Source organism: Anser anser (assembly GCF_964211835.1).
Source record: "Anser anser genome assembly, chromosome: Z".
Classification (NCBI taxonomy): Eukaryota; Metazoa; Chordata; class Aves; order Anseriformes; family Anatidae; genus Anser; species Anser anser.
Window position 1 is genome coordinate 23,197,396 of NC_139723.1, and position 22,164 is coordinate 23,219,559.

Below are 22,164 nucleotides of genomic sequence, written 5' to 3' on the forward strand. Positions count from 1 at the left end.
GAGAACAGGACTGAAGAGCAGAAATAGCTGCTTCTGTGCCAGGCATGAAAGAGAAAAATGAATGGTGTAGCCTGGCCCTTAGGCTTCCCACATCACTCATTTCCCTGAACCTGAACATGAGGGCAGGGGGAGCAAAGCCCCCCCCCCCACTGTAAGCGAAGAGCAGGTTCAAGACCAGCTGATAAATCTAAACAGGTACAGGTCTATGGAGCCTGATGACATGAATCCCAGGGTCCTGAGGGAACTGGCTGGTGTAGTTGCCAATCTTCTCTCCATAAGATTTGAAAAGTTCTGGCAGTCAGGTGAAGTCCCTGGTGATTGGAAAAAGGCAAGCATCACTCCCATTTTTAAAAAGGGTAGAAAGGAGGACCCAGGGAACTACAGACCAGTGAGCCTCACCTCTGTGCCTGGGATGATCATGGACCAGATCCTCCTGGAAGCAATGCCAAGGCACATGCGGGACAAGGAGGTGATTCAAGACAGCCAGCATGGTTTATCCAAGGGCAAATTGTGCCTGGCCAATCTGGTGGCTTTCTATGATGGAGTGACTGTATCAGCTGACAAGGGAAGATCAACCAATGTCATCTATCTGGACTTCTGTAAGGCCTTTGACTTGGTCCCACATGACATCCTGGTCTTCAAACTGGAGAGAGATGGACTGTAAGGGTGGACCATTCAGAGGACAAGGAATTGGCTTAAAGGCTGCACCCAGGTTAGATGGGGCCCTGGGCAACCCGGTCTGGTGGGAGGTGTCCCTGCCCATGGCAGGGGGTTGGAACTGGGTGGTCTTGAAGGCCCCTTCTGACCCAAACCATTTTGTGATTCTGTGGTTCTGTGAAAAAGTTAGGAAAAATGGTAGATGAAGGTCTCTCCAACATGGATGTCCAAATGAGCAAGAACAGATAAGCGAGTTTTGCAAGTTCAAAAGGTTTTCTGCTACTAAGTTATTAAGATCTAAGGTCAGTCTGACAGGACTAATTATGTTCTGCATCCAACTTACATTTCTTTAAAAGTATAATTTGGGAATCTTATAAGATCTGTCTCAAACAGGAAAAAGACAGTTAAAACAGACCCGCTCAAACTCAGTTAAAAAACAAACACATAAACTCAAAATATTATTTTTTGCTGTTATTGAAAAGCCAAAATAACATTCCCCCAACCATGGGTCACATGATCCACTGGTAACATGGGAAATACAAGATTAAACACAAGTGTTAGAACTGCTGTTTTTCACAATAATGTAAATAAAAGGCAGGGGAAAAAGCATCAGGTTCACTGTATCTAAACAGGAACATGTAAATAAAATATGCCCCAAAGAAATACAAAAGAAAGTAAGATGAGTACAAACTTTCTCAGAGATGAAAGCTGGCACTAACAGCAGCAGCTATCATTAAGGTTACAACTGACTATTCCCATTTCAGAAAACTTACATTACCTATTCTTTGTTCAAAATTTTGCCCAGTGAATTATTTGGACTGGTATGTTTTATTATATTCAGACAATCTTTGTGTTTATTTAGATAGATGTAGCTTCTGTTTGCTATGGAGCAGGGTCAGGGATTCAGTTCTTGACAGCTCTGTTGGAATTTACATTCGGTGTCATTCTGTATTCAGCAGAAGAAAACCCAGTTCTGTTATTTTCCACAGAGCTGCCTTCAGATTTTAAAGGCTTAACTCCTTAGCCTATGACAACCCCTATATGCACGCCCAGACTGCAATGAGAAGCAGCATGCTTCATATCCCTCAAGCATTAAGAGGCAAACTCAGATTGTAATGGTTATTGTTAGCTGCTGGATCAAGAGAAGCAATAGGCACCGATACTCGTGGTAAGGTCTGGAACAGCCTTGATTCGTGATCTCCGGCATAGGCATTGCCATGCACTCTGGAACGCCAGGGTTACATGCTGCTTCGTGGCCTTCACAAAAACACACTGCCACATTATTCAACGCTAAGTACAGCTCTGCAACAGAGATGAACAACAGTAGTACAAAACACTCTGTTGCCATACCATTTTCTGCCTCATTTTTTGGAAATGAAAACACAGATTTTAATATCTCAGACCTCTCTAAGAGATTTCCTACATCAAGTTAACCATATTTGTTACAGCTTATCATTATTTTGTTGGTCTTCGCATCCTGAACTTTCAGCTCCACTCTTCACAGTTTGATTTGTCAAGTCCTAGATGCTCAAAACTCTGACTCGCACCCAACAAACTTAGAGTCCTCTATAACAACTTGCATGTTTAAGAATAAATTTATTAAACATCCAGAAGTTGCATAACAACAGAACTCTTCACTTTGCCAAAAACAGAGGAATGTCCCAAAGCACTACAGTAGCCCTTGAAATGCCTCAGTATACATAAGTGAAACAACACGGATCAAAAAAAATTATTAGAGAAGAACTAATTAATCAGACTTCCCACAATGTACAGGAAAAAGAACAGTGGCTCCCTAGCTGCTCAATGGCCAGAGGCTTCACCACGGGTGGCAATGCTGATTCACCTCAACATCTTCATCTCACTGTTGTACCTGTAAGGGTACAGGTTTTGAAAGCATCTAATAGCATATTTTTTGAAGCTATTCCAACTTTAAATTAAATTTGAAATAGAGAGAGCATGGCTCTTCAATTTAGTGGGCAGAGATACTGCCTAAAATGTTCAGAAGGGGAACTGGGGAAGGAAATGTGCCAGTGCCAATCCCAGACAAACCACTCTCTGAGGAAAGAATAGCTCTGCTTTCAAAGCAGAGTTCGAGAAGTAATCCAGAGAGTCCTGAGACCACAAATATGTTGACTAATAGAAATAAAAAATAAGTAAACAAAAAAAATCTCCACAAGCTGCTCTTTCTTTCAGTTCAGTATATCATTTTTATCAGTTAAGGTTCAGTAAAAAAAAAGCCATTATAAATATACATTCAGTTAATTGAGTGTTGTAATACACAAGTGTAAGTGGGACAAATTGAAGTAACATAAACAACCTTGGGGCAAAACTTTTATTTTTGAATGCTGTATTTTGTAATCTTATTTCAAAAGACACATGCAAATATATTTATTTTTTGTAGCCATGAATTTTAGAAAGTACAGTGTTTGAAATTTGTGGATTCAGCAAGAATTAATATTATTTTTAAGATCTGTTTGAGTTTTTCAATGTCTGTAACAGAACTAGCTAAAGCTGTATCATTACTGAAATATCAACCTTTGAAAATCAAAGGAAGTTTCTTGATGAGCCCTATTGTGAATCATTCAGTATATTCAGTAGCAATTAATACCCTGCTAAAATTTTCCTTTATTTTGCATTTTGTATTTTCTCTGGAGATGCCCTGATACTGTTTTATTCTCAAACCCCTGTTGGGAGGTTTCTGTTCTGTTCTTCGGTTCTTTTTTTCTAATTATTATTATTATTTTGAGATTTCCAGACAAAATCAGTTGATTTCTAAACAATCTGAAGAAAATTTGCTGAAGAAAAACTTCAGAAATAGAGGTTTTTAGAAATAGAATTAATCATTATGCACCTAAAACTAAGCCCAGTACCTTTCCTCTATGACAAACCACAGCAGAAATAGGTGAAGGTGAGCCTTTCTTTTCCTGTATGTATACGTTGTGAAACCGGAAAGAAATGAGGAGGAAGGCAAACTGCGCAGCAAAGATGATGCTGAACTCTCAGGGAAAATGACAAACCAACTGCTCTCTCTGAAGAGGTTTTTCTCTCATGGAACTAATTGCATTTATCACTAGGCAAATTACTATTTTTCAATATCTTGGTCTTCTACAGCAGAAACTGATATATTTCCTTCCATTAATAAATAAATAAATAAAGTACAAGCCCAGAGCCATAAAGTCCATTCTTTACATCCAAACTTCATGAGAATGTCAACAATTCTGCCAACATAAGCATGTATTCTAATGAAAAAGGGAGAAAAACAGGGAAAAATATCTTGCAGTATTTTCGCTAAATACCATGCACATAAGAGAGTTCTTCCTCCTGTCATGCTCTTTTCTGCCAAGACCATTTTGTTGCTTGATATCTTATCCTTCATTCAAGACTTTCTGATCTTTCATATCCATTGATTTTGGTGAAGCAGTGAAGAAAGGAACAAAATTCTGTGCTCTGAAGGAATTCCAGCAGGTGACATTTCAGTGAGAAAGAGCAGCTACATACTCTCACTCTGTGCTGTACTGGAGGGAAAAGCCTGAGTGGCAACTGAAGTCACCCTGTACTGAACTTACCTTTTGCACTGTCTGCACCTGCAGCATGCATCTGGCAGTCTGCAAGTTGAATGTGTTGGAAAAATCTTTTAATAATACAGAATTTACGTAATGCCTGTTGATTCCTCTATTGCCAATTCCTGTGCAAATCATACTGTACATGTGTATCTATGTGACTTTCATACTTAACTCTTCGGTCATTATTCAGGCAGGCAAGCACAAAATCAGGGGTCATGCTGAACTAAGGATGTACGGGATGGGAACACATGACTTCAGGCATGCTGTCTACAGCTTCACTTGCTTGATAGCAACACTAGGTTTACTTTCACCTGTTGCTAATTATTCCTTTCCCAGATTGTGAAACAGTTCATAAAGGCAGTCAACATAATTAGCATTAAATTGCAACACAGACAGTATGAGCAAGCAAGTAAAAGAACATGAAATTTACAGTGCTCTCTTGGCCCTAGAAACAAGGCGAGCTCACAGATGGGACAAGCATGGAGAAGCGTATATGCACAAGCAGATCTAACTCTAGAGGGAAGAATGCTGCACTTGGGGAGCTAATAATCTTCCTCCTTTCACTTGCTTGGCGTAACTGGCCTTCTGCAAGACATTACATATACAACAGGAACTGAATCCAGTTAAAAAGAAATAAAATAAAAGGCATTTGTAGAGCTCCACGTAAACATGACTGCAGTGCTACAGCTTTTCTGGTGTTCTAGTTTTTCAGTTCTGCTTCGTGAAAGTCTCTGAGATTATCATTTGAAAGCCTTACAAAGAACAGCAAGAACCAACCTATGTTTTTGGATTTTGCCCCTCATTTTAAGTGAGTAATTATGACCAATGTACAGGTCAAAGATACCATAACCATTATCAGAGTTCTGTGACTAAAGAAAAAAACAAGCCAGAGAGGCACAGCAGAAATTTTTTTGTTGTAGGAGAGGAAGAAGAGGACTAGACACTGAACTCAAAGCATGTGTCTCATTCTGCTAGCGTTGGGATCACTTTATAATGAAGTCATATTTCTGCAGCTATAAAACATTCACTACAAAAACATACAAACGAGACATATTAACTCAAGAAAGTATCTGAGAAAAGTTATCTTTTATCTTTACCTTAAGGGAAAATAATCTTGGGTTTCTCTAGATTGCAACTTTTGCATTCAAGAAATTGAGTCCTGAGTCCCTCAAAAGGAAAGAGGACAAAGACCTCCACCATACAGACTAAAAATCTCTGGAAAATACATCAGATCCACAGCTTTACTTCACTCCACCCAGATCCAGTTAATTCCTCCTTTACGTTCAGGAGCTGTGACAAAATAGAGGTATGAACTGAGCAAAATTACAGCCACAAAGCTGTCTGCCCAGAATGGTCCATGTTTTTCGACTGTCTTTCCCCAGAGAATGAGAAAGCAAAAAGTAAGCATACAGGATTAACTAAACTTCCTGCATTTTCACATAGACAACCTTCCTCCACAAAATGGGTATAACTAGGTTGTGCATCTACCTGCACAATGATTTTAAGCAATATAAAACCTCTAGCATGGCAATCACACTTTAATACGACTTTATGCTAGCTAAGTTTGAATCATTTTGTTATCCAGTGGAAGGACACACCAAACAATAATGGTAAATATAATTCTCTGCATGGAAGAGACACAAAGAGCTTAAGTGACTTTGTTCAAGGTCGCAAGATAACTAAGGTGGATTCTCTGTTTTATTCTTCAATAAACATGTCTTCTATATAATTAACTGCATTTACCAATGTCATTTTCAATACTTTTCTTTTTTTTTTTAGGAATTTATAAGTTTTTTGTATATACTTAGCTTATTTTTTTGCTGGTTTACTGAAACCTTCACTGCATTCCTACCCACAGCACTGCTGCTGTTACCTGAATAACAGCAAAGCAAACAAGGTGATCTTATTAAAACCATGCTAAAATTATTTTAGAGTAAATTTTTTATTTTCATTCAAAAGGAAATGAAAATGAACTATTCTAATGTGTGGTTCCTGGTACAGATTGTTGCATCTCCAACAGACACTGGAGCATCAACCCACAGCAACTGGTTCTTGACTGATTATCTGTGCCAAGCCTCATTTTACAAAAATTAAGAGAAATCACACTCCTTTCCACCCGAAATACAATCACTGAAGGACAACAGTGTCCTGCTGTGGTACACTGATTGCGTCAGCAGGTCTTCTGCCTCCCAGCACACAAAGAACAAGGGAGGCTTCCGATGCAATCTGCTTGCAAGGAGATGCAACTGCTTGAGCAAATATCACTCTAAATGCAAGAATTATCAAGAATTACCAAGCACAACTTTTGTTAAATGTCGGTATGCTTGGGAAAGGGAGAAAATTAATGCTGCAAGTATTACTGAGAGCTGACAAGTGTCTTTGGTGTTAAATTAACTAAATGTAACATATAATTTTCTTTTGAATACCTTGGAAAGAATCTACTGTAAAAGACTGCAATTTAACACTGAAGTTTAAACAGTCAAGGTTACAATTTTAGCAGCTCATTAGTCTGAAGGCGTACGATGCTTTTCTGAAAAGACGAATGATTAAAAACAAAGTCAAAAGAAAAAGACATTTGGGCACGAATACTTAATCTGAAATCTCACTGGTTAATTTCAGGCAATGTTGCATCTCTGTGATTTTAGATTGTGGGAAGCTTTGCAGGTTATATCTACTGCATTGTTCCAAGGATAGAATAACAGAGGAGATCACCTTTAACTCAAGGAATTAGAACAGAAAGCATCTTCTTTCTGAAATACAGAAGATGAATTGCTTTCATTAGATGACTATTACTTAATGCAAATCATTTGCAAGGTCTTTTTCCATATATGCTATAGCATGCCCAGAAATAGGCAGTCCAGCCCCTGGATTGACACTAAGGTTGCAAAGAAAACATTTCGGATAATTTTCAGGTCAAGCCAATCAAAATAAGTGACTTCACAACTGATGAATTTAGGATATTCAGTAACAACAGATAGTACGGTGACTAAAGGAGACTGGTCAGAAAGTAACATCATCTCTCTGCAACTACCAGAAGCAAGCCTGAAGCAGCAAATGGATGGCACATTTTCCCATGCACCCAGTGTGTCACGTGCTCTTAACACCACACCGCCACCAATCCAGCAGTTGGTATGCTTTGTTTCATAAGCCCATGTTTAAGCTTCCCCCTCAGATTTACTGTAGCCAAATACTAAATTCAGAACAAAGCCATTGAACCTTCTGACACAATAGAATATTAACCAAAATACTTTCCAAGCTCTTCTCCTGAGATGCAACAAGGGAGCAGCATCTCCTCTTTGAACCTCGCATCTATGTGAGTCGTACTAGGCAGCTGGAAGCAGCATAGGAGACAAAACAAAAAGGCAAATGCATTCAGCCAAACTCCTCCCCTCAAACCGCATCAAGCTGCAAGAGGACTGAAATGTGTCTTGTTCCTTTCACATCAATTCCTTCTGTTTAACACTTACACAGTCAGCTAGGCAAGTAATGCCTTTTGAATCTTCTCAAAAACACCCCAACAGCCAGAGACAACTAATAGCAACAAAATAATAGAAAAAACAACAACAACAACACACAATGCACTGTTGGTTCAAAGTGCTTTTTGCAAGCAAAGACAAGTTACTTTTTTTTAATTAAATATTATCTCTCACTTTTCTAAAAAATATCACCTAATTTAAAGACAATAATTAGACACTGGTTTAAGTCTTATTCAAAAACAACCCTTACATATTGAAGAACCAGTTACTCCTAGATGATTTAGCACCAGTAATTCAATCACTACCCATCCCTGAATATAGATCTTCATGGCTCAAGCTGCCTTATCTTATGAGAGCATGAGGTTATTGGGCCACAGCTCGAAGTTGCATTGGTTTTACACCTAGGCCCCAAACTTTTAGAGGTTTTTATTAAAATCTCTACTTATCTGTTTGCTCTACTGCACAATGACCAGAAGCATGGTGCTTTCAAAGTGTGTGCCTTGCAGCTTTGTTGGTCTGCCACTGATCCTAGGGAAGAAACATCCCATCGAGGATACGAAGATGAAATAAACTCTAAGTTCAGATACTCTGCTTGAGCGATAAGATACAAACGTTCAGTTTTCTACATATTAAAAACATGTTCTGAAATGGATATGCATAAGCTAGCTGTGCCTGGGGTCATGATCACTAAATTCTTCTCTAACCAGCAGGAACCACAGCCTCCTGATGATATCAGCAATTAGCAATGCTGTCACCTATCTGATTACAGTTGTTAACAAAGATACTTCTATGAGTTAACACAAATTATATTCAACATAAAAAAATGCTTCCCTCAAAAAAGCATTTGAAACATCAAGCAAGTAAGATGAATCAGACAGGGACAAGTTTTATTTACATGCCGACTCTTGTTTCTTGGAGGACCTAGCAATGTAGGATGCTCTGAATTCCGAAACATCAGCACCAGCAACCACGCACTGCCCATACAGGGGTACCTTGTTAAAACAAAACAGCTGGTGTCAGAAGTGGCAGCTGCCATTCTGGAATTTCTCGTGCTAAACTAAATGGATTTTGTGAAGGATTCTTTCATTAACTCCATCAGGCTTAACAAGCCTCCCAAAAGAGAATTTAAAATTAAAACGAATTCACTGTTGTGGAATTATTGAACTGAAAACACTCTTAAATCCTTATAAACACAAAGGAGTTTGAGGAGAGAAAGAGCTATGAGAAAGCCTGCCCAGAGACAAGCTACAGACAGAGGCCAGGCTGTTGTAATGGGATGGTTGTGGCTCAAGGATTGAATCCTTGCAGCTCAAGGATTCAAGAGGAAAAACCTCAGCAAGGGCAAGTATAATGTCCTAAAGGGCAAAACCATCAGGTCAGGCAGGCCAGCCCATGGATCACCCACCCACCAACAGCAGTGGTAGTGTGGGAGGTGGCACCACCAGTGCAGGGAGGACCATCCCTGCGTGCACAGAGGATGGCCTTTCACCTCGTACCTCTGTGGGATCTTGGTGGCGTGGTGAGTGCCCAAACAGCAAGTCTAGCAGCGCACTACATCCCAGCTAGCTTCTGGGCACGCCAGCAGGTAACAGGCTTTGCACTTTCACATCACACACACCCTGCTCGTGGAGTCTCTGCACCTGCTGAAGATTCCCAAATAATCTTACCCAAAAGAATGGTCACAGCATTACAGGTAAGAAATTGAAGGCATAGATGCAGTAGGTGACAGCCCCTGGATTGCAAAGACTCTGGAAATACTAGCTTTTAGTAGGCTAATCTTCTGCAAAATCCCAATCTCTGACAGAGTATGCTCATTTGTTCAGCCCACACAACTCGCAGTTCCTAGGGTATTAAAACCTTTTTGCTTTGCATCCCAAAATTGCAAACAACTGAAAACAATTTTAATGCAACCTGTCCAATAAGACAAAACAAATGCTATGTGACTACAACTGTATCTACTAAATTTTATGATTTTAAACAATATTATCTAACATGATCACTCTCTACTTTGTTATGCCACCAAAATGAAATAAACACTGATACAGCTACTGCACTCCAATGCCTGGGACGCAATCCTGCAGTCCTGGCATAGCCACAATATGTAGTAATATAAATCCCATTCAGTTTATATTAAGCGAATCACTGGTTTACACTTCTAGGTGATCATGATCATTATCAGAGAAGCCTACATTACATTAACATTAATAAAAATCTTCTGTCCTACAATTACATATTTAATCATTCTGTCATTGCTTGTTTATGTATCACAATATGTTTTATTGTATCAAAGACAGCACACACTTTGAGCTTTTACTATTTTCACCTTGCTGAGTAGTCTTTCACAAGTCAATGTTACTTGTAAATATTTATTAATGGAAAAAACAACAACATCCAGAAACAGCTGATGTTAACACCAGACATCCTTCACTCTCACGGAGCAGAGAGAGATACTCCAAGGTGATTAACAACATTGCATTTCATGCACACCACCACCAGTAACAGCAACAATGGTTGCAGATTTTTTTCAGCCCCTTATGGCACTGCAATACCTGCTTTCAAACCTGTACACAATTCCTTACAACACATACTTAAGTTTGTATCCGAGGCTTATCCTAACAACCTGGCGTGATTACACAGCCAGGATGCAATCATTTTTGCTCCATCCTCGAGGACCATGAAGTCAAAGGAGGCCCACTGGCTTCCACCGGTTTCACATCGGGTTCCAGACCAGGCTGTAGCCCCACAACCTGACACCATCCTTTCCTCTTCCTGCTCTTATCCTGTTCAGGTCGCTGATACTCTGGGGCACTGGAAATATTTTTTTTATCCCCACTGCACCTTCCCAGTGATCAGTGACAGCCTCTTTTCCTGGTGTCAGAAGAGAGGCTTACAGCCTGCGTCGCACATCCCATAAAGGACAGGACGGCACAAAGGCACTGCCTTATTGCCATGCCACTCCAACTGAACATGTAGGGTGCACCTTCGCAGCACGGTGCCACGTGGGACAGCCATCTGCCCTGCTGGGTGCTGAATGCTCATGTCTGGGAATCGGATCTGCTCTCCTCTGCCCTCTCTATGCGGCAGGCAGAGGATGCGGCCAGCAGGGCACCGCTCTCAGCACAAGCCATCAGCATCCACCCAAACCCATCAGGTCTGCTTAAACTGCTGCACCCACATGCGCCCAAATTCATCTTCATCTCAACGCTGGCAATATCCAGGAGTGTTTAGCTCTCTTTTGCCCACTCTGGAAAGCATAATGTTTATCAGCACTGCAATACTGTACACGGAAGCATTATTCTCAGGTACCACTGTGCTGTGCAGAGTGCACAAACACGACAGCACCTGACCGAGGAGCGTAAAGAGTTGGAGGCACTTGTCCAAGTCATGTTGCGCCAGTAGCTTCAGCTTTTCATTAACATACCTCGGTGCAGTGAGTCACTCCTGTGGAAACCCACGGGGATTGTACCAATGGACTGCATTTAACGCAGAATGCAGCTTAAAGAGAAATACTGGGTATCACTGAGATAAACCCTGTGTTTCAGAGAAAAAAAGTGCAAGTAGATTCACGTTTTATTTTCTAATTCAGGAGTATTCTTGACTGAGCAGCCTACAAGCTCTGAATTGGTATAACATCACTGGTTTTGGAAGCACGAGTGTAGGTGATAACACACACCACCACTTGCAGAGATAGAAGATTAGAAAATCATGTATCATTAGCCTGAAGCCCAGAGTCATTGCTAGGGAGCACTGCACACCCGAGAACGCTGCGATCCTCGGAATGCATATAAACCCACTCATAACAGTGGAGGAAAACCGCAAATAAGTTTTTTTTTTTAATAAATCATAATGCACTCCTCCAGACTGACTTACCTGAAGACAAATGTTTAAAACCTACTCCAATTGTTATAAGGCTGGGTGTTTTTGTGAAAAGAAATCATTGGTATGACTCCAACACTGCATGCAGCAAGGTGTCACGATACAATATCCCAGTTATAATCCAGCAGGGCAGTGATGGGACCTTGTCACTTAAAGGGTGCTGGTCTGCAGCACCAGCCTTCACACAGAATTAGGGCTCTCTGCAACTTTGTTGCACACTTAAATACCATAGGTTTCCATTGGGATTATGGGTTTGTGTACACAGCTAAACTTTACTGAGGAAAACAGGGTTGGGGATCCTCTAAATAAGCAGTCTTAGTAAAATGCCTTACCAGATGAAAAGAAACAAGATGGTACCAAATTACCTGGTAAACTAAAATAACCTATAGATATGTAAAGCTATGGCACTTATCTATAGCAGAGATCCACCCGGTGAGCTGTAATCCCCATATACAGATTAACTGTACGTGGAATATACGGGGAGCTGCACCTGGCTGGTATTTCCCCAGGCAGTTTCCAGGTGCCGGCTGGCCGCTGGGATGACACCTCTGCAATGCTGATCACCGACTTGCTGCAAGTCACCTACAATCTCGGGAACAGCTGTAGCAAGAACTATAGCTGATTTTGAACTTTTCAAGGCAAAAAAAAAAAAAACTAAAGGAAAAAAAACTTGAATGGGCTGAAACACAAAAAACAGGGGGAGCACAAGAAAATAAAGAACATATAAAATATTTTAAAGGTACCTTCCGATGTTACTTCCATATAACCACTAATTTCCTTAAACTATGTAATTCCTCCCACACCAGCCATCTCCTATAATTCAACTTATCGACTTGGATTTTTATAACTGAATTGTAAATTCCCAATAAGAGGCATGTTTTAACATTTACAGTCAGAGTTCACTCAGCATATTGCCAGTTTATTAGCAGTGAACTGACTACTGTGATGCAAACTTCTTGCTGTGGCCTGATATCCAGATCAGGAAGCTAATGAAAACTGGTTGTAAAGCCTAAATCCCCGTTTCAGGGTGTATTTTTTTTTTTAAATACATTAAGTTACTAGGGCAACAAATTATATTGTCAAGTGATAAGAAATTGATTTCTGCTTCAGTATGACCATATTTTCTAAGGACTGCTTTTTTGAAGTGATACCATAAATAGTTTTGGCTCCTTTTGAAGCAGAATATGCTGAATAGTTTAAGGTGTTGGTTAAAATGGGGAGGAAAAAAAAAACAAAACTGCTGCTTTTAAAATGTAATGCAAGGGCCAGAGGATGCATCTTCAGAGCCAGTAGCGAAATGATGACAGAAAAATGTCCATAAATTGCTCTCATCAGAAAGGATTTGGAATGGGTACATGAATGACCATTCTTCTTGGCCAGAAGACCATTGCCTGTGTTAGGTTTTGCAGTTTCCAGATTAATTTAAAAAGCGCGTTTTGTCCTTGAAAGCTGGTAAGTTCTCCTTTATAGGTATTCTCATCCTCTTCAGCCTTTGGAGAAACAGTTTTCACTTTGCTCGTCATTATTCTGAGACCTTGGAGCTATGCATGAGCTCTTCCACTTCATTCTGTCCTCATAGAACTGTTGCATGTACAGATCCTTTGCAAATAGAAGGGAATTTAACCTAAAAAAATGTCTTCTTGCTCTAATTAGATGGCCTTGAAATGCAGATATAAAGCAGTCATAACTTAAGACCATCTTTTTTAAATTAGCAAGATCTTCTTGGTTTGTTGTTTTTTGTTTTGTTTTTTGCCTTCTGTGCTCCCTTTCCCCATGTTGGGTCTGCTATTTTTGGCCTAGAGAAGCACTGATCTATCTTGGCTTGAAACAGTTTTGTTAAGGGATGATGACTAAATCCATTGACTTATCGCACCAGTTATTGTTTACTGTCTGTAACCGTAAGACTAATTGTATAAATCCAAACTGAAAAGTTAAGTTGTTACTGGTATTTCTAAAATTATTAATAAATCCCACAAATAGAACTATCTCAGCTGAAAGGAAGACACAGATTTAAAAGAATGGCAGTCAAACTCTTCATTCTTCATGCATTAGAATAGGTGCCTCTGTTTCCTCCATTAAACATATATAAACTGTTTTTATTTTGCCCTTGGGCAGCTGTAGAAGAACACATCTTTTAGCTATTAACCCTTCTAGATACACCAGGGGAACCAATTTTTTTATTTAGATCAATTGTTCTCTTTTGGGTCTGTGTTACGTATATTAAACATACACTGATATACTTCTGTGATAGATTCTCTTGTTGGCTTCATTATTTGATCAAACAATATATCTGACGTCTATTGATAACACTTAAACACAAAAAAAAGGATAATTTTATAAAGTTACATCTGTATTTACTTATGAGTTGCTTTGAGATGCAAATTCTATAAAAGAGTAACCTAACATTTAATGTTAAACTACACTCAGTCTGCAAAACCAGGAATGAAGACTAGAAGGCAAAGAATCGTTCAACCTTTTATAGCACAGATTCATGCCAAGATGATAATGGGCCATATCTGATCACTGTTGTGTTGAATGTTCAACAGTTAACTTTTACCACCACTGGAGAAACCTGACTGCAGGTAGCATATTCTAGTTTTGGTGAGCCAAGAGAAGGTAAAGAACTGTGCTTAACAGACAGTACCACCAATATACAAACATTATTTTATCTGTTGTCAATAATTAGACATATTAGCTAAAAAAACAAACAAACAAACAAAACCACCTCATTGCTTCTGAGCTTTTGGAGCTAAAAATATATATTTTTAAATACCCAAGATAATTTTTTTATTTCTTAAATAAACTGCTACTAAGAATATTTACACTGGCATTGTGGAGACTGCTAAAGACAGTTTCCAGTGGAGCGTGGCTTAGGGAATATACATGCTGTGCTCAATCTCAGAGAAGGCCAAACAGATATCATGGGGATATTAGTGAGCAAAGAACTTTTTTTTTTTTTTCATGCATGAATTACAACTGAAAGTCTTGGTGTATCCACCTGCTTGTATCAAATGAATCCTTAGCATCTGCCTAACAGTTGTCATGTGTTAGCTGCTTACTGAAAGTTTTGTGATGGCATCATATTTCCAAGAATTAAGGCAGAATTATGTATTTGTGGGCGACAACAAAAATGAACTGAGAGCACAAAACCATTTCACCTTCACACACCAACAGAATTCTTTTTTGTTGTTATTTTGGTTTGGTCGAATCAAGGAAAGAATACATAGGGGAGGAAGAAATGCTGACTAAACAAACCACTCAATCTTAAGTGACTTCATTGCCAGGCATTGGAGAGAGGTACGAACAAAATCAAAAATGGTGTCAAAATTGTGCTCTCTGGGGAGGCAGAAAATCCAGTTCTCTTCTCAGTTCTGCTCCTGTAAATCCACAGTAACTCTGGGCATGTGATAGGAGCCGTTCTGGACATACAACAGTGTGATGTGGGGAAATGTGGCCCTGATACACAGGGTACATTACAGCCATCTATGCATTTAGAAGGCAAGGTTCTTTTTTCCTTTGCACAGAAAAAATAAAAGATCAACAATAGCATCTACACTCTGTAACTACACTATGTAACCTAACATAACACAAATCTCACAGCGGAGACACATCTTCTCCAAAAGTGTGAAGCAAATTTGTCAGACTTCTCAAGGATAATTGCTATGCATATTAACATAATTTCTTGAGAAACCAAGTACTTCTATTTTAACAGCTATAAACAACTGACTACCATGCTCAGTGGTATTTCAATAGCAAGATCAGTATAAGAGACTGCAAAAAGAAACCTGCTTACAGAGCTCATGATTCATCTACAAAAGTAATATATTCCTAAGTGTTCCAGATCATGTGCCTCAGAGATGTTATAAACACAAACTTCTATTGAGTTAGGGCTAATAAAAAATTTAGGTTTTTATTATGAAACCCATGTATGACAGACAGCAATATACCAATGCTGGCAATGAAAAGGTAGATATTCAAACCTGTGTAATGTAATCTTCCTCTCAAATCAGACAAAAAAAAAAAAAAAGCAAGAGTTTCTGACTGCAGTGTTTTCCCCATCTTTTCTTCCCAAACTCCCTCAGCCACATTACTCTGGAGCACTGGCAACCCATTTGCACTCTGTATGTGAGGGCTGTCCACCATAATTATCTGTACCACATTCTGCCCTCATGGATGACCTTAAACTGCAATGCTGGAAAATACCTTGCTCATCAACCCAAAGTGTCACTTGCTATAATTAGCCTTCTGGGAGCTAACAATACAGCTATTAAGGCACTGAGAAAGACACATGTCCTGCCTTAGTTCAGCGTATGTCAAGTGATCAGTTAGACGACCATGAAAGCAGCAAAGCCTTTATTGAGAACGTCACAGGACGGTGAACTCATCTGCCTCAACCCATAACCTGCCTCCACAGAGCTCTCCTTGAAGAGATGGATAATGATGCTCCTTCCTGTTACCTTCCTTGCTATGAAATGCAGTGCTTCCAAGTCTCTCTTCCTAATTGCAGGACAGCCTGCACGGACAAAAATCCAATTTTGAATAGAACAAGTCTCAAAATCTTGCTTTCATTCAGTAGCAAGGGCATTTGCTGAGAATTCATAACCTCACAGTAAGGACACTGCCTAAGGCCACCCCACCCTCATCAAGGACACTGGAAATTGCATGAGAGTTTTAAATTTCCATTACGTTATTTTAATACTTTAATCTGACTATTAAATCTTATCTCCATCATCTCATTCTGATTTGAGTGGCCTGGACACAATACAGACATACTGAAAACACTACTGCAAAGCTTTACATAAAACTGCTACACAGTACTACCTCAAGAGCTTGGTGTTGGAGTGATTTTGAGAGCTGTTTAATAACATTAAATTTCATGTAAATTCCCCCATCATGAAAAAAAGATGCCACAAATTGCTGACTAATTTGTAATTTCTGCTAAATGTATCAAAATGCCACATATTATATCAAGCAGAATAGTAAATAGTCCTTCTAAGGCTAACACTTATTTTCAGGATCATTTTGAGTACATAAGATAGTCTACTCCAACAAATCAAGATTCCTTCTAGTTAAAACTGAGAAAAAAATCAACCTACGAACAGGTGAAAGAAATGTATTTAATTAGTGGAAACCAACTGTGGAGCAAATCAAAGCCATTAAGATCTCAGGAGACATCCTCTGAGGACTATAACCCCTACACAGAATGGATTCAGTGGCCATATTTGCCCTTTCCTGTGACAAAAAGCTATTATATCTGTCTATAGCTATGGAAAAAAGGATGTTTAACTTCAGGCAGCAGAGTGCTAAGAACTTTCCTATATAGAACAAACCTATATGGGTTCTGGGGGTTCTCACATGAGAGTTTTGGTTTGGTTTGGTTTGGTTTGGTTTTTTTGCGGGGGGGAGGGGGGGGTGCTATTTATGTTTCTGTATGGGCTATGAATGTACAGATTTTCAGCAGACTAATTAGTAAGTGGAAGCTAGTGCAAGTACCATTAATTTGGCAAAACACTGCCAAAAATACTGCCTCAAGGGAAAATCTGAGGCAAAACACACAAACTGTGTGTGAAACTATTATCAGCGACACAAATAACTAATTCCCAAAGCCAAAACATAGCTTTTTTAGTGTTTTTGAAAGGTAAAATTAATTATTTTGTTAAATTTGAAGAAGCATGATCTCTGATTGGATTCCACTGACAGAAGGTAATTATGCTGGAGACATATTAATCTAATACTCTCTTCCATATTTAACTTGTTTTTTGTTGTGTTTTGTTTTGAGTCACCATCGCTGGAGGTCTTTAAAAGACGTTTAGATGTAGAGCTTAGTGATATGGTTTACTGGAGGACTTGTTAATGTCAGGTCAGAGGTTGGACTAGATGACCTTGGAGGTCTCTTCCAACCTAGATGATTCTGTGATTCTGTGATTTTTAAGGAGTCGGTGGTTATCCAGCTTACTATACCAACAATCACAGAATATCAACTGCAATTTAAAATGTGGAAAATCCATTACTAGTTCAGTATAGAGTTGAAAAAAAAATAGCCTTGTTTGCAACCCTGAGTTCAGTGTCCCTGACTCCACAAATAAGCTTATTCCCAGGATCACAGATATGCAGAAGTGCCTCAGTTCTTCTTCAGAAATTTTCACTGAAATGCACAAATTTTATATGTCAATTTTGAATGTGCATCTATTAAAAAGTTAACACAGACTCTTTATTGCTACTTTGTAATAATAATACAGGTTACTAACCAAACCAGTGATATATAAAATAGTGACAGCAATGGACACTGAAGTTATTCAGAGCCACTTCACAAGTGACAATTTGGGAAATTCCTGAGTAGATGTTCAGGAATTCCTGTGTAGTAGTTCTTTTGAAAGGAAACTTGTGGGAACAGAGGTGAAGAATGTGAGACAAAACGAGGCTTTACAAAAGTCAGCTGCATCTGAAATGAGGACATGCTTATTAAAATATAACTATTATAGATTGATTCAATGTCTAGAGTGCTCCACCAACCACCACTATGTGAAACATTTTGGAACTGTAATATGTCACTGTTAACCCAGCATTTTTAGAATATGCTTAAATTATTTGTCTTCCCATAACATGATATAAAGCATACTATATAAAGCATCTACTGTATTAAACTACATTCTACAATTCTGGCAATATTAACAATACAAGCGATGATGTCAACATAATCTCTACTCTGATGATCAGCTTTTTTTTTTTTTTAAAGAAATTAAGAAACACAAGGAGTAACTTCTGCAAATAACCTGGCCATAACAGTTGGCATGCAGTTTAACTGCTGACTTAAATCAGCTAGCTGTCACAAATAACTCCCCTAAACTGTTTCCAAAATAGGCAGACAAGGTAAGGAAGAGGAAAAACAAAATGGTCAACAACCAGCAGCTGAAATGCCTTAGATATGTCAAAGTCTTCCAGCCTGTGTTAGCTGAAATTCATCCATCAAGTCTTTCTGAAAGAATCATCATAATTGTCTCCTTAGAATTAACCTCTCATATTCCTAAGCAATCCTATCCAATCAAAAGCTCATTTCTGTTTTGGTAAAGGTGTGTTTGAGAAACTCACTTTCAAGGTGTCATCATTGATGGCTATTTATTCTGCACCAATACTGAAGAGAACGGAGTTTGGAAAACCACGTGAATTGAATGGAAGTCTGACTCTCAAATGTACTTTTTCTGATTTTTAGGTGAAGAAAAAACAGTTACATTATTGTAACTTCTGCCTCTTCTAGATCTTGCCAACAAGATTTTTGCATTTTCTTTTTATTTTCCTTAAACAGGTCTATAAAACTCAAAACCAAAATAAATAAATAGATAGATAGATAGATGGATAAATAAACATTTCTATTGGAATTTTACATTGCTATTTCATCTGTCTCACCCTCAATAAATTCCTACTCACAAACAAATAAATGAAAGCTGATATCAACGCAAAGTATCAGCAACTACTGTTAGAGACGTTATACATATCTGTTCACTGTGTTTAGTAAACGTATCTGAAGTTACAGCAAAACATTGAAATCAAGTTGTAATGCTACAGTAACCTGTAAAGCACAAACCTCTTTTCACAATTCCTTCAGATTAAAAGGTAAAGTATTTCTGACAATCTGTGACACAGACTACAACCCAACCAGCACTTTAAATATCCTACGCCTAGAAGCTCCTTTCCATTAAGAATTTAGGTCTCCTGAAAACAAAACTGAGGGAGCAAAAGAAGAGATTAAAATACAAAGAGAGAAAGAAAGAAAGAGCTAAACAAATGGAACAACCTTACCTTTCACAAGCTCGGACAGTCCATGCAGCAATTATCCATAATGAGATACTAAATACCAACAGTACAGTTCCTGGACATATTGTCATTAGAGTCTTCATAACAAAACGGGTATTGAAGTTTATCTTATTTAATGCTCCAATGCTTCTAGATGAGGCATCAGTGAAAAGTTTGCTATGCAAAAGCATAACTCTGGCAATAAGATACAGTCTTAAGAACATTGGTATAGATAAAATAATATCCACATCAGCTGTGGTTGTGGATGGAGCGTAAGAAAAGGCGAGCCGGGCTGTCCATGTGAATGTATAGTTCCCAGGTATGGGATGTATAGCACACACCAGTATTTCCAAGCAGATAAAGAAAATACGCTCATAAGTCATGGCTATTCTCCAGTCATCTGCTCCATTGTCCACCATGAACAACTGAAATAATAAAATATAAGGTTAACTTTAGTACATCATTAACAAACCTTGTTATAATTCCATTTTAAAATACTATAGCTTTCAGAGCTGTCAATGACCACTAAAAAGAAAATAAATATGCCATTTCAGCAAATTGTATTAGTACATTGCTATGAAGTAAAGTATAATTTTGGAAAAAAAGATTTTTTTTAATGCACTATTTTTAAAACTGCATGTGATATGTAATTTTCACATATTATTTACCATGAATTCCTCATATTTTTTAATTTCCCATAAATCATAACTCTGGATCAACTGATCTTTGTGCCTTCAAAATCAATTGCTAACTCAAAGTTCATAAAATCGAGAAAAAATTAAGTGGAGACATAAATTACAAATTAAACATTCTAAGGTGCAGGGTTAAGCTTTCCCTTTATCATACCCATGCTTCAGTCAGGGTGATTTTATAGCTTCAGAGGAGCTATCCAAGCTTTCTTCAGACTTCAAGTACCCATATAGACCAATGCAGAATGCAAAACTACCTCAGAAACTGCACAAAGGTATCTCATAGTTAAAACCTGAAAAGCAAAAGCCTGCAAACATCAGAGCAGACCAGGCAACTAGGAGATGTCTATTAGTCGCTGAAAATCAAATGCACTTGTTGGCTCTTCCATAATCAAAGCCTTCAGTTTACCACCTAGGAACAAAAGTACTGAAACATTTCATGCTGTTTAATAAATGTTGTTCCTGACGATTTACTAAATAAATGCTTCATCAAACAATATTTGTCTCTAGTAGGGAGTACGTAAAATAGGCAACTTGTCAAAAACGGACATAACCCATAATGACAAAGATGATATAAACTCGGTGACAGGAGAAGACCTTCACTTTAACTGTAGCTTGAATCTAGATAGGGCTGTTCAGTAATAGGGAAGAAGAAATAAACTCTTGCAAGACTTTTAAAATTCACTTGTTCAAAAGAAAAAAAGAGGTCATTTAAGGGCTGAGAAGGAGAAATACACAAAGAACACTCTCCTCGGTATAATAAAACTATTTCCAGCATGTTACACACTATACACACTGCTAAAAAAAAAACAACTGGTCATCTGCACTGCTCTTTACCCCATTCCATCTACCCTTTTCCCACTAAACTCTGCACAGGTCACCTCAAGCACTGTGTGCAGTATTGGCCATCATAGTATATAAAGGATATAAAACTATTACAGCGTGTCCAAAGGAGGACTATGAAGATGGTGAAGGGCCTAGAGGGGAAGACCTATGAGGAGCGGCTGAGGTCCCTCGGTTTGTTCAGCCCAGAGCAGAGCAGGCTGAGGGGAGGCCTCATGGCGGCCTGCAGCTCCCTCACGAGGGGAGCGGAGGGGCAGGCGCTGAGCTCTGCTCTCTGGGGACAGCGACAGGACCCGAGGGAACGGCATGGAGCTGGGACAGGGGAGGGTCAGGCTGGGTGTGAGGGAAAGGTTCTGCACCCAGAGGGTGGTCGGGCACTGGGACAGGCTGCCCAGGGCCGTGGTCCTGGCACTGAGCCTGCTGGAGGTCAAGAAGTGTTTGGACAGTGCTCTCAGACACATGGTCTGATTTTTGGGTAGTCATGTGTGGAGCCAGGCGTTGGACTTGGTGATCCTTGTGGGTCCCTTCCAGCTCGTGATATTCCATGGTTCTATGAACTTCCTAAAGTTTATAAACACAAGCTTGATCTCTCTGTATATGGTTTTTAGAGACCAAAATACACTCTGCATCCTACTCCCAATACATTCAGTTTGTCTTTCAAAAAACAGCTAACAAAATAAAGTTAACCACAGTAAGAAACAAGACAAAACAGATTTTTGCATTTGTGGATCTGTCTTTCATCCCTTTGTGTTCTTTCCCTCTACCTTACTGAATTGGGTCTAGGTGACAAGGTTTTAGTAGCTGGAGAGGCTGCAAAGGTGGTCTCTGTGAGAGGAGGTTAGGGGCTGCATTCCGATGTCCCTATCACAGGACACAGCTGAGCCTGCTGCTGCTTCTGTGAAAATATACTTAAGAAAAGGCAAAACACTGCACAGCCAGTGAGGAGTGACTAAAAAAAAAAAAAAAAAATGGCATGAGAAACAATCCTGCAAAGATCAAGGTGAAAAAAAAAAGAGGAAGAGAAGGTGTTCCAGGTGCTTGAGTAAGACAACTCTCTTTGTAGCCTATGAAGAAGACCATGGCAAGGCAGTTATTCCCTGCAGCCTATGAAGGACCCTGTAGCAGAGCACAAAGACATTTCCTGAAGGAACTGCTGCCTGTGGAAAGCCCACATTGGAGCAGATTCTCCTGACAAGAACTATAACCCATAAAGACTCATGCCGGAGCAGGGGAAGAGTGTGAGGAGGAAGGAGCAGCAGAGAGGACCTG

The 22,164-nt window shown here is 39.2% G+C and overlaps 1 protein-coding gene across 5 annotated transcripts in view; it reads right to left on the bottom strand.

Moving 5' to 3' along the window:
- The window catches only part of KCNN2 (potassium calcium-activated channel subfamily N member 2), a 78,693-nt gene that overhangs the window by 38,502 nt on the left and 18,027 nt on the right, over positions 1-22,164 (bottom strand). For 4 of the 5 annotated variants that reach the window (XR_014577040.1, XM_083818743.1, XM_083818742.1 and 1 more), the window contains exon 3: positions 19,370-19,788. The exons of the other annotated variant lie outside the window; for it this stretch is intronic. Coding sequence is in view for 3 of the 4 variants with exons in the window: in XM_083818743.1 (XP_083674869.1) it covers positions 19,370-19,788 (419 nt within the window). In the remaining variant the exon portion in view is untranslated. The remainder of the gene's footprint in view (positions 1-19,369; positions 19,789-22,164) is intronic. 5 annotated transcript variants of the gene reach the window in all.